The following is a 13525-nucleotide window of genomic DNA, read 5'->3' as shown; positions in this document are numbered from 1 at the left end:
CCCTCACCTGCAGTTACACTGCCATGTGGGCAGCATAGCTGGCTCCGGCCGGGCAGTGTGGCTTCCAGTCCTGCCACTCTGAGCAGCATGGTAAGGGGGCAGGGAGCTGGGGGGTTGAATAAGGGGCAGGGGATCCCGGGGGGCAGTCAGGGGACAGGGAGCAGTGGGCAGATGGATGGGGCGGAGGTTCTGAGGGGGGCAGTCAGGGGATGGGAAGTGGGAGGGGGCAGGGGGCCAGGCTGTTTGGGGAGGCACAGCCTTCCCTACCTGGCCCTTCATACAGTTGCACAACCCCAATGTGGCCCTCGGGCCAAAAAGTTTGCCCACCCCTGATCTAGGGGGAAACACCGGAGCTTGTAGGAGAAAAGAAAAGTAGGACAAGAGCACACTTGCCAACTTTTGTGATATTTGGAATTTTTCTTAAAGCCCCAACTCTTGGAGTCATGTGATTATATGAGAATCGTAGGTTTCATGGGGAGGGGAAGAAGTAAGTTTGTAGCCCTTACAGTTGTAGAGAGAACCTTAAAAACATGACCCCTAAAGGCTCACAAACAAATAAAAAGGCTCAGAAAGCAAATAAAAAGAACTGTAAATGTTGTTTTTAAAATGTCTTGATTCTTAAGCCAGTCTCATGATGTTTTGCAGGCCTGACATGATTTTGAATGCATGGGTTGGCAATGCTGAGTCTACATCTTAAAACTATTGCAGAATATGGGTGTGTGTAAAAGTGATCGGAAAAGGAAAACTCAACTCAAAGTGAAAAGATGGATATCTGGCAAAGGGCATCATACAGATCAGTGACTTCAGGGGACTCCTGGCTGGCTTTCTGCAAGAGCTACTTGTGGAAATTTCTTCAGCCCCACCACACATGTGAACAAAATTTGCTGGGCTGATAGAATAGCCACTGTATTATCCACTTGTTCTGTGTAGTGATAGAATATAAAACCAGAGTGATGCGTTAATGTTATTGTTACAGGGAAAGGAGGGCAAAAGTATTTCTCCGTTTCTTGACAGAAGGTTGGGACTCTTGAGAAGTTTAGATTCTGCTGGGTTAACAAGGAGCGCAGATTGTAGACAGTTTACCCTGGATTTCAACATGTCTTCTCTAGCTCTCTTTCTCTGCCTATCATATGCACTCACCTCATTAACTAGATACTAAGCATGGTAAGTGCATGCATCTTCCCCAGTTACAACCTGCAAAGTTGTGAAAACTGAAGACATAATTTTTTCCAGGCCAAGATCCTTAGCCAATGGCTCAGCAGCTTTTTAGTGGCATTTAACTTAGGAAAAAATGCAGAGCTGGTTTAAATGTTCATTGTTCACCTACCGAACCAGTCTGAGATGAAGACTATCTGGTTACATTTTTTCCCACCCCACTTCTCTGAATGATTCTGTCTCACAGGCAGGAATGGCAACTCCTGAAAACCCCGAGCAGCTGATAATTGCCCTGGAACCCGAGGCTGCTTCCATCTACTGCAGAAAGCTCCGCCTTCACCAGATGATAGACCTGAGCAGCAAAGCACCTGTCAATGGTTATAACGCTAGTGACACCGTAGGAGCTGGATTTACACAGGGTACCTCTTCTACTAACCGACTTGAGATCTAGTGCCTTTTGCCTACATTAGATTTGGTCATTAGGGTAGTTTTCTTACCATTTCCTGTAGGTTATCATTGCCTCTTTGTGTTAGTGGAACATTACAGGCTAGTATAGAAAAACTTCTCTATTTACTTTAATTTGACTGTTTTGGGCACTGATCCTGCAAACGCTTGTGCTCAATGCTTAACTCTAAGCATGCAAGTAGCATGATTGACTTTATTGGGACACAAGGGACTACTCACAGGTTTGAAGTTAAGCAAAGGCATAGTGTTTGCAGGGACGTTACTGATCCATTTTAATGTAATTGCTAATTGTTTCCTACTGCAGATTTAAGTTTACTTTTGTGAGCCAGCCATGATGTGTTAAACTAGCTATATTAATTTAACAAGGGATTACACTTGAATTTGCCATCAGACCTTTAATGTTTCTGGAATTTTTGTCAAAAGTTGGGCACTTGGTGATTTTTGGTTCATAATTACATTGGTCACCAGTAGTTAGCAAAACTGCTACGTGATATGGCACAGCATTTTCTCTGAACTGTGAACAGAAACTAAGCATTGTGCTTCAGATATCCTGGTGTGTTATCTGTTGTTACTGTGAATGTTGGTAATTTTCGCTCCATGTATCTGAAGAAGTGAGGTTTTTTCCCACGAAAGCTTATGCCCAAATAAATCTGTTAGTCTTTAAGATGCCACCGGACTCCTCGTTGTTTTTGTGAATGTTGAGTTTTTACTAGCTCCGGTGGTAGGTTCGATGCAGACTCATTTACGCTGAGAGGCAGACTATGGAGTGTAATTTAACTGGTTTGCAGATGGATCATCTTTCACTGCAGAAGTTTTTGAAAACTGTCATTCTGACTGAGTCTGAAGTTAGGCAGTAAAGATGGGATGGGACAAGTTTTGATTGTAACATAAAGATCCAAATTATCTGCTAGTGTAAATTGGTGCACTCCATTGAGAGCTGTGGAGTTGTGCCAGTTTACCCCCTCAGAGAATTTGGCAAAAGATCTTATACTTGGTCATGTTTTCCAGCTCAAAACAGCAAAAGCAAATGGAAGATTCAGCTAATAAACCCGTTCAAGACATTTTATTTCTCCCGGTCCTTAATAGAAGCCATTTTTTTAGTTATCAGGATGTGATGACCCAGTTTGCCCCCAGAAATTTCATAATTAGTAAAACTGATTGAGTCCTTTTAATAAAATAACACGTCTTATTTAGCTAGATGAAATAATATTTAGCCACCACAATTTTAGCCCTGTCCATGCCACAAAGACCCTGATGCGGGTTTATTCAATAATACCACAGGTAAAATCCTCGCCGCTGCACAAAGCCTGTGTCAAGAGGCTTTGCTCAGGGGTGTCTCTTAATGGGCAGGAGGACAGAAGCATCCCTCCTCTGCCTAGACCACAGAATTTCTTCACAGCTGGAGCTGGAGCTTGAGCAACTGTGCACCCCTAAGCAAGCGATTTTTGGCTGGTGCAACCATGTATTTGTCGATGCATTGGTCATGCCTCTGCACCTGCCCTCTGGCTCCAGGGCATTTATCCCTATGCAAATGAAAGCATTTTCTTGTTTGGTTAAAGGGAGCCACAGGGCTGGGCTGTTGAGCAAAATCTGTTCACAAAGTCATGGGATTCTGTCAGAAGTCTTTTTACAGTTATCTTTCTTGACTTAATAAGGTAAAAGTTGGTATAGACGAAAAGGATTTAATTCAATTAGAATTAATAGAAACAAGGCTTTGAGTGAATTAATTTGGGTTTAATCTAAAATTCAATAAAAGCAGGGCAGGGACCCAAGCAAAGCTGAGAAGAGATCAAGAAGGAAAACCCTTTAAACATAAACAGAGAAGAGCTTTTCAAGGACTATTTTAGTGCTGTGCAGTCAAAACAAAAGTTGTACTCTTCGGAATACTGAGCATAAATTTGCATTAGGAAAGGAAGCATAATCTAATGGTTAAAGGAATGTATCTCAGGTCTGATCCAATGCCTGTTAAAGTCAATGGAAAGACTCCCATTGACTTCAGTGGGTATTGGATCAGGCCCTTCCTTGGATTCTGTCCGTTGCTCTGTCATTGACTCCGGTGTCACTTAACCTTTCTGTGTCTGCTTCTCAATTTGTAAAATGAGGATAATATTATTTGCTTCCATCACAGGAGAATTGAGGTTTTATTTATTGGCTTTTGATATCCTCAAATGGAAGACACTATAGAAATGTGAAGTAGTATTATCATTAGCTAGCAAAATATAATTGTCCTCTTCTATACAATAAATGTACCTTTTTTCTATTTTAGATAGAATTTTTTCAGATGAAACAATATTTTGCTATACCATGGAATGTGTCTGCGTTTTTCTGTAGTATCATATAGATGACCTTTAAAGATGAGTGAAAGTTACATTGGAAATGATTTAGTAGTCATTTAGTTGCACAAGCTGGGTTTAGAAATACATTAGTAGAGACACTTAGCAAATCACATTACATATTTTAAATGTCTATGTGGAGATTAATTTTCATAAAATGCATTATTTCTATAACTATGTGTTACTAGATTATACTTAATTTTTAAATCATATGTACACCTCTACCCCGATATAACGCTGTCCTCGGGAGCCAAAAAAATCTTACTGCGTTATAGGTGAAACAGCGTTATAAATTAATGGAGATATCCCATCTCCTAGAACTGGAAGGGACCTTGAAAGGTCATTGAGTCCAGCCCCCTGCCTTCACTAGCAGGACCAAGTACTGATTTTGCCCCAGATCCCTAAGTGGCCCCCTCAAGGATTGAACTCACAACCCTGGGTTTAGCAGGCCAATGCTCAAACCACTGAGCTATCCCTCCCCCCAAGTTATATCGAACTTGCTTTGATCCGCCGAAGCGCGCAGCCCCGCCCCCCTGGAGCGCTGCTTTACCGCGTTATATCCGAATTCATGTTATATCGGGTCACATTATATCAGGGTTGAGGTGTATTTAAATTGACCTATGCTGGTATGTGCATATATGTAATGGGCCAAATCCTACAGGTTCTCCATCAAGCAAAACTCTAATTGGAATCCAGTGGGAGGTATGCCTGAGTAAAATGAGCAGGATTTGCTCCTACAACCAAGGTCCATAGCACAAAACTGACAAAGGCCAAGATTTTCAGAAGTAACTAATGACTAGGGGTGCTCAAATGGAGATATTTTGAGGGGTCCTAATTTTTAGAAGGTACTGAGCACCTACCCTCTGAAAACTGGGCTCACTTGCGGCATCTCATCTGGAGCAACCAAAAATAGGGGCACCCAAAATCAGTAATCACTTTTGAAAATGTTGGCCAAAGTGTCTTCAATTCCTAGGCAATTTTTAAGTCAATTCTTGATTATTTTATTATGCATCAAGTATGCCACCTACTGGCAAAAATGCATCTTGGCATTTCTAGAACCAAAAAATGTGTCTGCATATAAATACTTCATTTTGTTTATTAAAAATATAATAAATATGTACTATTAAGAAAGCTTTTAAAGAAATCTTAGAGCATTATTTGAAATCCAGTTATTGTAAGTAAAGAATAGAATAACTGATTTTTTTTCTTTCCAGAACTCAATTTGTAAATTCCTAATTCTAATACAGCAATTTTTGTTCATCTGTTTTGTTAGAACCTTACCAAATAATACATAGAAAGCTCTCATTCTGCTTGTGTTTGCTTCCTGCACTGTTTGTTATCAGCTTGTTCCTGCTTTCTTATACTTAGTAATTTTCTCTCTGTCAATGATTAGCTAAGGAATACATACGTCGTAATCGGCAGAGCCGCACCTTTTTGGTGGAAAATGTCATAGGAGAGATCTGGTCTGAGTTGGAGGAAGGTAGCGTCCTTTTGTGAATTATCTTTGCTCTTGCTGGTTTTATATTGCTGGCAAAAACCCCACAAACCTTTCCCGCAAATTTATTATGTGCTTTTGGTATTCTCAAAATGACTAATTTAAAGGAAAATACAAGTGCATGCACTGCTCTTAGTCTACAAGACTGAACTAGAATTTTGCATGCTCTAGAAAAGCACATATTATTAAGTTGATAGGTTATAAAAGGGACAAACCCAGATTTTAAAATACAAGCCAGAGCATAGTGTCCTCAGAATACACTTTATAAGTAAGCTGGCACTGTAACATGTCTACAGAACTGTTAACACAATGGAACGTACACAGATGGCATGCACAGTTCCACTTATCATAAAGATACATTCTCCCCGCATGGGTGCTTAAGTCTGTAGCATACAGCATACAAGTTTCACTTCCATTATAAATCACTGCAAATTATTCCACTAGGAACTGCTAATTTTCAAGCCAGTTGTCCCCAGTACAGATGTTCATGGCTTTCTGCTTGGGATGATGACAACATTGCCCGCAGTATTAGTATTCATATTGCTTAAGTATTAGTAGACTGTTGTGTTGACGCCGATGAAAATGATGTTGCTTGTTCCTGTTGCTTCATAGGTGACCGGTACATAGTTGTTGACAGTGGAGGAGGTACAGTGGATCTCACTGTCCATCAGATCAGGCTACCTGAAGGACACCTGAAGGAACTGTACAAGGCAACTGGTAAAGTTACATTAATCACTACTCATTTCACGTGTGTCGTACTTTGAGTTTGATCTTACACCCTTACTGCCAATAAGGATGCTGTGATGTTTTACTATTTGCTTAATTTAGTTAATAGTTCATCCTATATTAAAGTCAACATTCAAAAGGTCTTGCTAATTTCATGTGATTTCTGAACTGCTAGTCAATAGAGAGTGTTAAATAACATTCTGTATATGTTTACTTTGAGAAAAGTAAAACTTCCTTTGAGAAGATAAGAGACAGTGTCAAACTCTTCCTCATTTTGGCTCAGCACCAGCGTTGGTCTGACTTCCATCACTCGCATACTCTATATCTCCCCTCTCATTTCATCTCTCATAGGTCATCTCTAAACTATGGTGACCTGCATGGGCATTTAGAGAATCACTATATGGCCGGCTGATAGAACAAAAGATTGTTGGAAAGTCCCACCAGGCTATTAACTGAGTGATTTGTTAGCAGAACAGTGTTCTCCCACAGATTCATGGAGAAGCCACATGTGCCATTGACTTCCAAAGGTAGAGCAGCGAGATGGGTCCATCACCCTGATGGGAAAGGTGTGCCCCTGTCTCAAATCAAATGACATAGTGATTGCTCCATGGCCAGGAAGTAAAATTCAACTCCCCAAAGTACAGTCCCACCTCCAACTCCAGATCCAGTTGAGCTTTGCCTTGTGAGCTTTGCCATTAGCCACCTGAGACAATCCCTTAGTTGTCACAGCACCCATGAAATCCTGGGTTGGTCCTCTTCTGTATGATTCCTGAACTATCAGCCTTGGTGACTCCAGTGCCACCACAGAGGAACCCAACATATGTCTTTCTCTATGCAGCAGGGCAACCTATTCGTGAGCACAAGCTCCGTCTTGATCTCCTCATATACAAGATGGAACCATCAATAATTTTAGTCTTTTCCCTGACAGTGAAAATACACTTATCGTGCTCTGGGTTATTGCATTTTATCATCCACTTAGCTATGTCAGTATGATCTGGATTTGTATATGATGGGCTCAAGTTCTAGTGAGCAATACACTATGTTAACGATATGTTTTGTTTCTAACACAGGTGGGCCATATGGTTCTGTAGGCGTGGACTATGAGTTTGAAAAACTCCTGTGTAAAATATTTGGAGAGGATTTTATTGAACAATTTAAAATCAAGCGTCCTGCTGCTTGGGTGGATCTGATGATAGCGTTTGAGTCCCGTAAAAGGGCAGCGGCCCCAGACAGAACCAATCCACTGAATATCACTCTGCCTTTCTCCTTCATTGACTATTATAAGAAGTTTCGAGGTCACAGCGTGGAACACGCCTTAAGGAAAAGCAAGTAAGTAGGCGATTGAACCTGGATAGATTCATAATTAACTACTCACTGCTGGAAAGAATAATAAAATATCCTAATTGCAAGTAGCGTAATAGATTGTAGTGAGAAAATGTAATCTAATGATGGGAAAATCATACTGCCTCAGATACAGTTACCAGAAAAGAAAGTTATATTCTAGCTTTTCTTAAGAGTTTTCTCCATAACACTTGCATCCTACTGTAGACTTCTTTCTGCGAGTTCCACTAGACCATTTTTATTTATATGGCGCCATTTCCTAAGGTTCCACACTGAGACAGTCTCCTGTATTTCTGGCTATATGTGTAGGGCTAGATTCTTAGCTGCGCTGAGTTTATATTCAGTGCCGCTAAGAGTCACCTTCCCACTTATCTGATTCTGGGCTGACCAGAAGCCACAAGAGCTTCTGGTGTAATTGAAAGCAGCCTACACCAACTGTAGCAGGTCCACAGAGAGTTCCACCCTTGACATGCCCTTCATACAGTGGGTTGCAGGAGCCAGTGGCACACAGCCGGCTGTTGGAGGAATTCTGGACAGCAGTGCAAAGCAGATGGAGTTGAGTCCAAGAATCTGTCGCATTCTGTACATGGACACACCCACACTCTTACTTCCTTTTGCACAACCCCATCCATATTCATAACATTCCCATGCAACTCTCTGCCTTCCAAGAAGCATTGTGCATTAATTCTTTCCAAATCAATTAAAAAAAAAAACCCCAAACAGTTCTATTTGTCAATTATTTATTTAAACTTGGGTCCCCATTTTGCATATAGAGATGGAGAAAATGAGGTTCAGAGAGGTTAAGTGACTTGCCAAAGGTCACAGAGGGAGTATGTGGCTGACTGGAACCCCCATGCCTCCTTTTTCCTAGTCTTTTGAGTAAAATTTTCAAAACCACCTAAATTATTTAGGAGCCTAAATCCTATTATAATTCCATCCTAAACCAAAATCACTTTAGAAAATGGGGCTTAGACACTTAAAGAAATGTACCCTTCTGCTTACTACAAACCCTTCTTCCCTCCCATGAATCATTCATAGTGGTGCCTTTTGGAAGTAATGTAAATGCCAAAGAAATGGAGAGGGCAACAAGAGGGGATGAAAATTGCTTATAAAGGTGACACCTTAAATATATGTGAATGAAAAGGAGAAAATGACCCAGCTGTAACCAGTTTATGTAAGTGAGTCAGCAGTGGAATAACCTACTCCTGTATTCAAACATTTCCTTGCCATCTTGCCTGCACTTCACAATGCACTGCTCAGAACGGAATTGCCTCCCATGCATTGTGTGTTACTCTTATTTATGTCCCTAGAGCTCCCAAGCCTGTTAATCTTCTTTGCGTGATTGCAGTGGCCTTGAGATCTACTGCTACTTTAACTGAAAGGATCATTTCCTTCTGGGGGATGCATTAGCTTTGTTTCAGATGGGCTGACATTGGAGGGAACATAAAATGTTTCAGTAGAGCTCTGAACATTAGTGATGCTGCTGGGAGGCAGTCAGGCCAGGAAAACCGCAATTAAACAAAAGGCATTATTGCTGGTGGGAGGCACATTCAAGTATGCTGGTGGACAGGGACTGGCCATTTTACCTGCTGCAAATGACATGCTTAACGTAGAGGCTGTAAATCTGTGAATTTCTTATCAGCCATGTCCTACAGCTCAAGTACCGGCTTACTCTTTTTAAAATTAGAACTCATTTTAACAGCCTCCTTTGCTCTTTTGTTGCAGTGTGGATTTTGTCAAGTGGTCCTCCCAAGGAATGCTAAGGATGAGTCCAGATGCAATGAATGCCCTTTTCAAACCTACAATTGACCAGATCATTCAACATCTTAGTATGTATCAAGGTGTAATGAGTTTCTGACTGGACGTAAACTGAAGTATGATTTATCCAAATACCCATCTATCACAGCCCCAAAACTGGGAATTATGTTTAATGGGGTAATTTGACCCCATGAATGGTGGGTGAAAAATTTAATTCCCCCAAATCACCCAAAAAATGACTATCAGGGTTGCTCCAAGTCACCTAGTATCTTAATAGATATTTCTGGCTATTCTGTAGCTGTTGACCAGGCAATCAGTACTAAAGCTGCATAAACTTTATTTCCTCTTGCGCTTTCAGGAATACAAGTCATTAGAAGATTGAAACCTAATTAATAGTCAATGTCCTCTTTCTTTCTTTCTTTCACATTAATTTGGAGTTTGTCTGAAAAAAGAAAGAAAGACATATTAGGACATTTAGTTCATTTCTGTGCCAATGCAGGACTGTCTCCCTCAACATATTCTTCATTGTTTTGTCCAGTTCAATTTTACCACTGACAATACACAAATAATAAGTGATGCATCTGGGTAAAAATAATTCCAAGCTTGGTTTAAACATAATTGGATGTGTTAATATAATAGTGGAAGATGGGGCCAGATTGAGAAACCCCGTGTCTAAATTCTCAGTCCAACATAAGACTATTAGGCTTGTATCAAGTGGAATATATTATGTATAATAAGCATGAGAATATTATTTTAACACTGTACACAATACTGGATTGATTATATCTGGAATATAGTGTCCAATTTTGGGCATCCTATATGAAAAATTGTATAATTATATTAGAGCACAGCATAATAAGGCAACTAATATAATGGCAACAAAATAGCTTATATATGAATAGAAAATGAGAGAACTAGGATTATTTTGTTATGACAGATAATTGAGGCAGCATGATTGAAGCATTTAAACTAGGTACAGGTAACTATAACATTAAACTTAATCAATATGAGTTTTTTGGATAGACCAGAACTAGAGAACATGGGTTTAAGTAAAGAGAGAAAATATGTAAGAAGAATTTAAGGAGATATTATTTTGCAGGTGGAATACATTTTGGTTGAGATGGTGGAGTCAGAAGTATTAATATATTTTAAAATTGGGTGATTATATGTAATGTAATAAAGTCAGCATTAATCAGTTTTGCCTGGAAATACCTGGCTGCTGTCTTGGATGTCAGAAGCTTATGGGGGATATTCATCTAGCCGGCTTCCCTCTCTGCCCCCAGTTGGATTGGTTTGCACAGAAATGTGCCCGCTTTCATCTAGCAAAAATAAATAAATAAAAATCTGGCTTAAGATAAAAATAAGTTTTAAAATGTGTATCTAGACTCTATTACTTCAAAATTTTCTTCTGTTTTGAGGGCTATGCCCCCTCAGGCACATCCTCCATGTTAAATACAGGACATTTCTCTCTCCAAACAATAGACTCTCAGAACAAAAGACACTTTGGAAGTGTCACAGAGTTCAGGGAGCCATTCCAGACATGTGCCTTCTTTCTGGTCCTATGCGTGAATATTTGTGATGGGGTGCCCAGCATGTCTCTTGCGAGATTATTCCACAGTCTAATGGGTTTTGCCATTAGGAAGTTTTCCTAGCTGAGCAGGCTTTGTCTCTCTGTTTAGGTGATCTGTTTGAAAAGCCAGAAGTAACCAATGTCAAGTTTCTGTTCCTGGTGGGTGGATTTGCTGAAGCTCCTTTACTCCAACAAGCTGTCCAGAATGCTTTCGGTTCAAAATGTCGAATCATCATTCCTCAGGATGTGGGCCTCACTATCCTCAAAGGCGCCGTCCTTTTTGGCTTAGACCCTGCTGTCATCAAAGTGCGACGTTCCCCTCTGACCTATGGGGTGGGGGTCCTGAATCGGTTCGTGGAAGGAAAGCACCCGCCGGAGAAGCTGCTGGTTAAAGACGGCACACGATGGTGCACTGATGTCTTTGACAAATTTATCTCAGCCGACCAATCTGTAGCTCTTGGAGAAACAGTGTCGCGCAGTTACACACCTGCCAAGCCTTCCCAGTTAGTAATAGTGATCAATATCTACAGCTCGGAGCAAGATAACGTCAGTTTCATCACTGAGCCTGGAGTGAAAAAGTGTGGCACTCTTCGTCTGGATCTCACAGGAACTGATACTTTGGTGCCAACTCGGAGGGAGATCAAAACGCTAATGCAGTTTGGGGACACTGAGATTAAAGCCATGGCCATTGATGTTGCCACTTCTAAGAGTGTCAAAGCTGGTATTGATTTCTTAAATTACTAAAAGTCCCCTCCTACCATGGTCCATCTGCAAAACTATTATTTCAATGTTCCATTTTCTGACTTTCATATATGACACAATCCACTTGAATTTCAGCAGGCTAGATGAGAACAGCCAATAAGTAGAGATATATCAAGGTTTATTTTCCTCTTAAATGATCTAGTGAGATTTTCAAAAGTCCTAAGAGATTTAGGAGCACAAGTCCCATTGAAAGTCAATGTTCCTAAATCACTTAGATGCATTTGAAAATCCCACCTCTATTAAATAGTACAAACTGTTGTCAGGTGCTAAAGATTAAGCTGAAGATTCCCAAATGATTGCAAACATTTACCTACAGGATTGTTGTGGGGATTAGTTATTTGATCAGCACTGTCTTCTGACTATGAGAACACATCACTTTTTGGCAGTGTTCATTTGTTTTAGATATTTTGGCCAAATTTTCCAAATCTGGATGCCTAAAGTTAGGCTCCTAAATCTGTATTTAGGCACACAAAGATTAGAGACCTGATTTTCAAAGATGCTGACCACCCACATCTCCCACTGACTTCACTAGGAATGGACAATACTCACCAGTTGGGAAAAATCAGGACTCTTCTGTGTTAGGTGCCTGCCTATGGATTTAGGAGCCGAACATTAAGTCCTCGGGTTTGAAAATGTCTGCCTTTATTTCTAAAGCTCTTATTTATATAAAAGTTAATAGCTGTTACCCTGGTTTAGATTTGAAAATTCTCTGATAAAGAAACTTTCCATTTTAGGTTTTTTTTTAATCAGTATTAAGCTGAAATCTATGATTGCATTTTTTGACAAGTTAATCCACTGTTTTATCATTTTGGAAGACTGAGGACTTCCCCAGAAGTGTATACAAGTGAAAAGGGGAAAGTTTTCTGGATCAATAATATTAAAGTAAACATTTTAGTTGAACAAAATATATTTTGGAGGTGTGCTGCACAGGCAGTAAGTAACATGGGAGACAGAGAACAAAAGCCCCAGTTCAGCAATGAGCGCCAGCCAGATACCAGAGTACAGTGCATGATCGGGGTCTGTTTGTAATGCAGGCAAAATACAGTACTGCCTATGGTGTCACCATGCTTTCCAAATGGTACTGCTTTACTAAGATGTCTTCTAACACTCACACATCTGGAGCACCGCAGCTCCAGACAGGGCAGCTTTCATTTTATAAAACTCTATAAATGAGCCACTCCTGGAACCCTGCATCACCCATGAACTGGGAATCTCAGATTCAAATCCAACCCCCCGTCCAATCTTGAGGGCTTGGACAAAACTGTAGCATCGGCTGAAAAACACTGATATTTTTAATACGTTTAAGCATTTTTATTTTAAACAAGGCTGCCCTTTCACCTGCTGCAATGTATTACACTTCCAAGACATTGAAAGGTTAATTGTTTAGCGGAACCCTTTTCCTTTAGTTAAGCATAGGTTACAACCATAGAAGCCATTACTGACGGTTTTTGAAAAAGGAAGCTTTATCAATCACTTTAGTAATTTATGCCCCGATTCTGCACTACTTACTTGAAGATACTGCTTAATTGGGATTTTGCCTAAGAAAAGAGTGCAGGATTGGGCCCTTATGTTCTGCCCTTGAATTCTTTGTCTCTCTCTTGCAGAATTCCCTAGTAGAATGTGAAAAAAATGTACTGAATTAAATAAAAAAGGGACTGGAAAATGCTAGTCACATTATCTGGCTAGGTATTTCTTATAGAGTTACAAACTGCTTGCTAGCATTGTTTCCTGCTGCTTGCTCTGCTTAAAATGTTAAATATAAGATTTCTGTTGGTTGCCTTTCCTGGTTTACAAATAAGAGAACCTTTAAGATGAGTTATGAACAATATAATTTTATGTATATACAATATTTAAATACTGTACAGACTCTTTCTTTCTACAGTGCTATTTTCTTGTATAAAAATGCTCTTTGCCTCTGTT

At 40.1% G+C, this 13525-nt stretch overlaps 1 protein-coding gene across 1 annotated transcript in view; it reads left to right on the top strand.

Annotated features, from left to right (window-relative positions):
• The window catches only part of HSPA12A (heat shock protein family A (Hsp70) member 12A), a 53119-nt gene extending 41532 nt beyond the window's left edge, over positions 1 to 11587 (top strand). Inside the window, exons 7-12 of the mRNA XM_065407573.1 lie at positions 1403 to 1574; positions 5347 to 5433; positions 6061 to 6165; positions 7245 to 7503; positions 9241 to 9344; positions 10953 to 11587. Coding sequence (XP_065263645.1) covers positions 1403 to 1574; positions 5347 to 5433; positions 6061 to 6165; positions 7245 to 7503; positions 9241 to 9344; positions 10953 to 11587 — 1362 coding nt within the window. The remainder of the gene's footprint in view (positions 1 to 1402; positions 1575 to 5346; positions 5434 to 6060; positions 6166 to 7244; positions 7504 to 9240; positions 9345 to 10952) is intronic.
• The last annotated feature ends 1938 nt before the right edge of the window (positions 11588 to 13525 follow it).

This window comes from Emys orbicularis, chromosome 7, assembly GCF_028017835.1.
Source record: "Emys orbicularis isolate rEmyOrb1 chromosome 7, rEmyOrb1.hap1, whole genome shotgun sequence".
NCBI lineage: Eukaryota > Metazoa > Chordata > Testudines > Emydidae > Emys > Emys orbicularis.
Note: the sequence above shows the minus strand (reverse complement) of the source record. Positions and strands in the feature narration are given on the sequence as shown.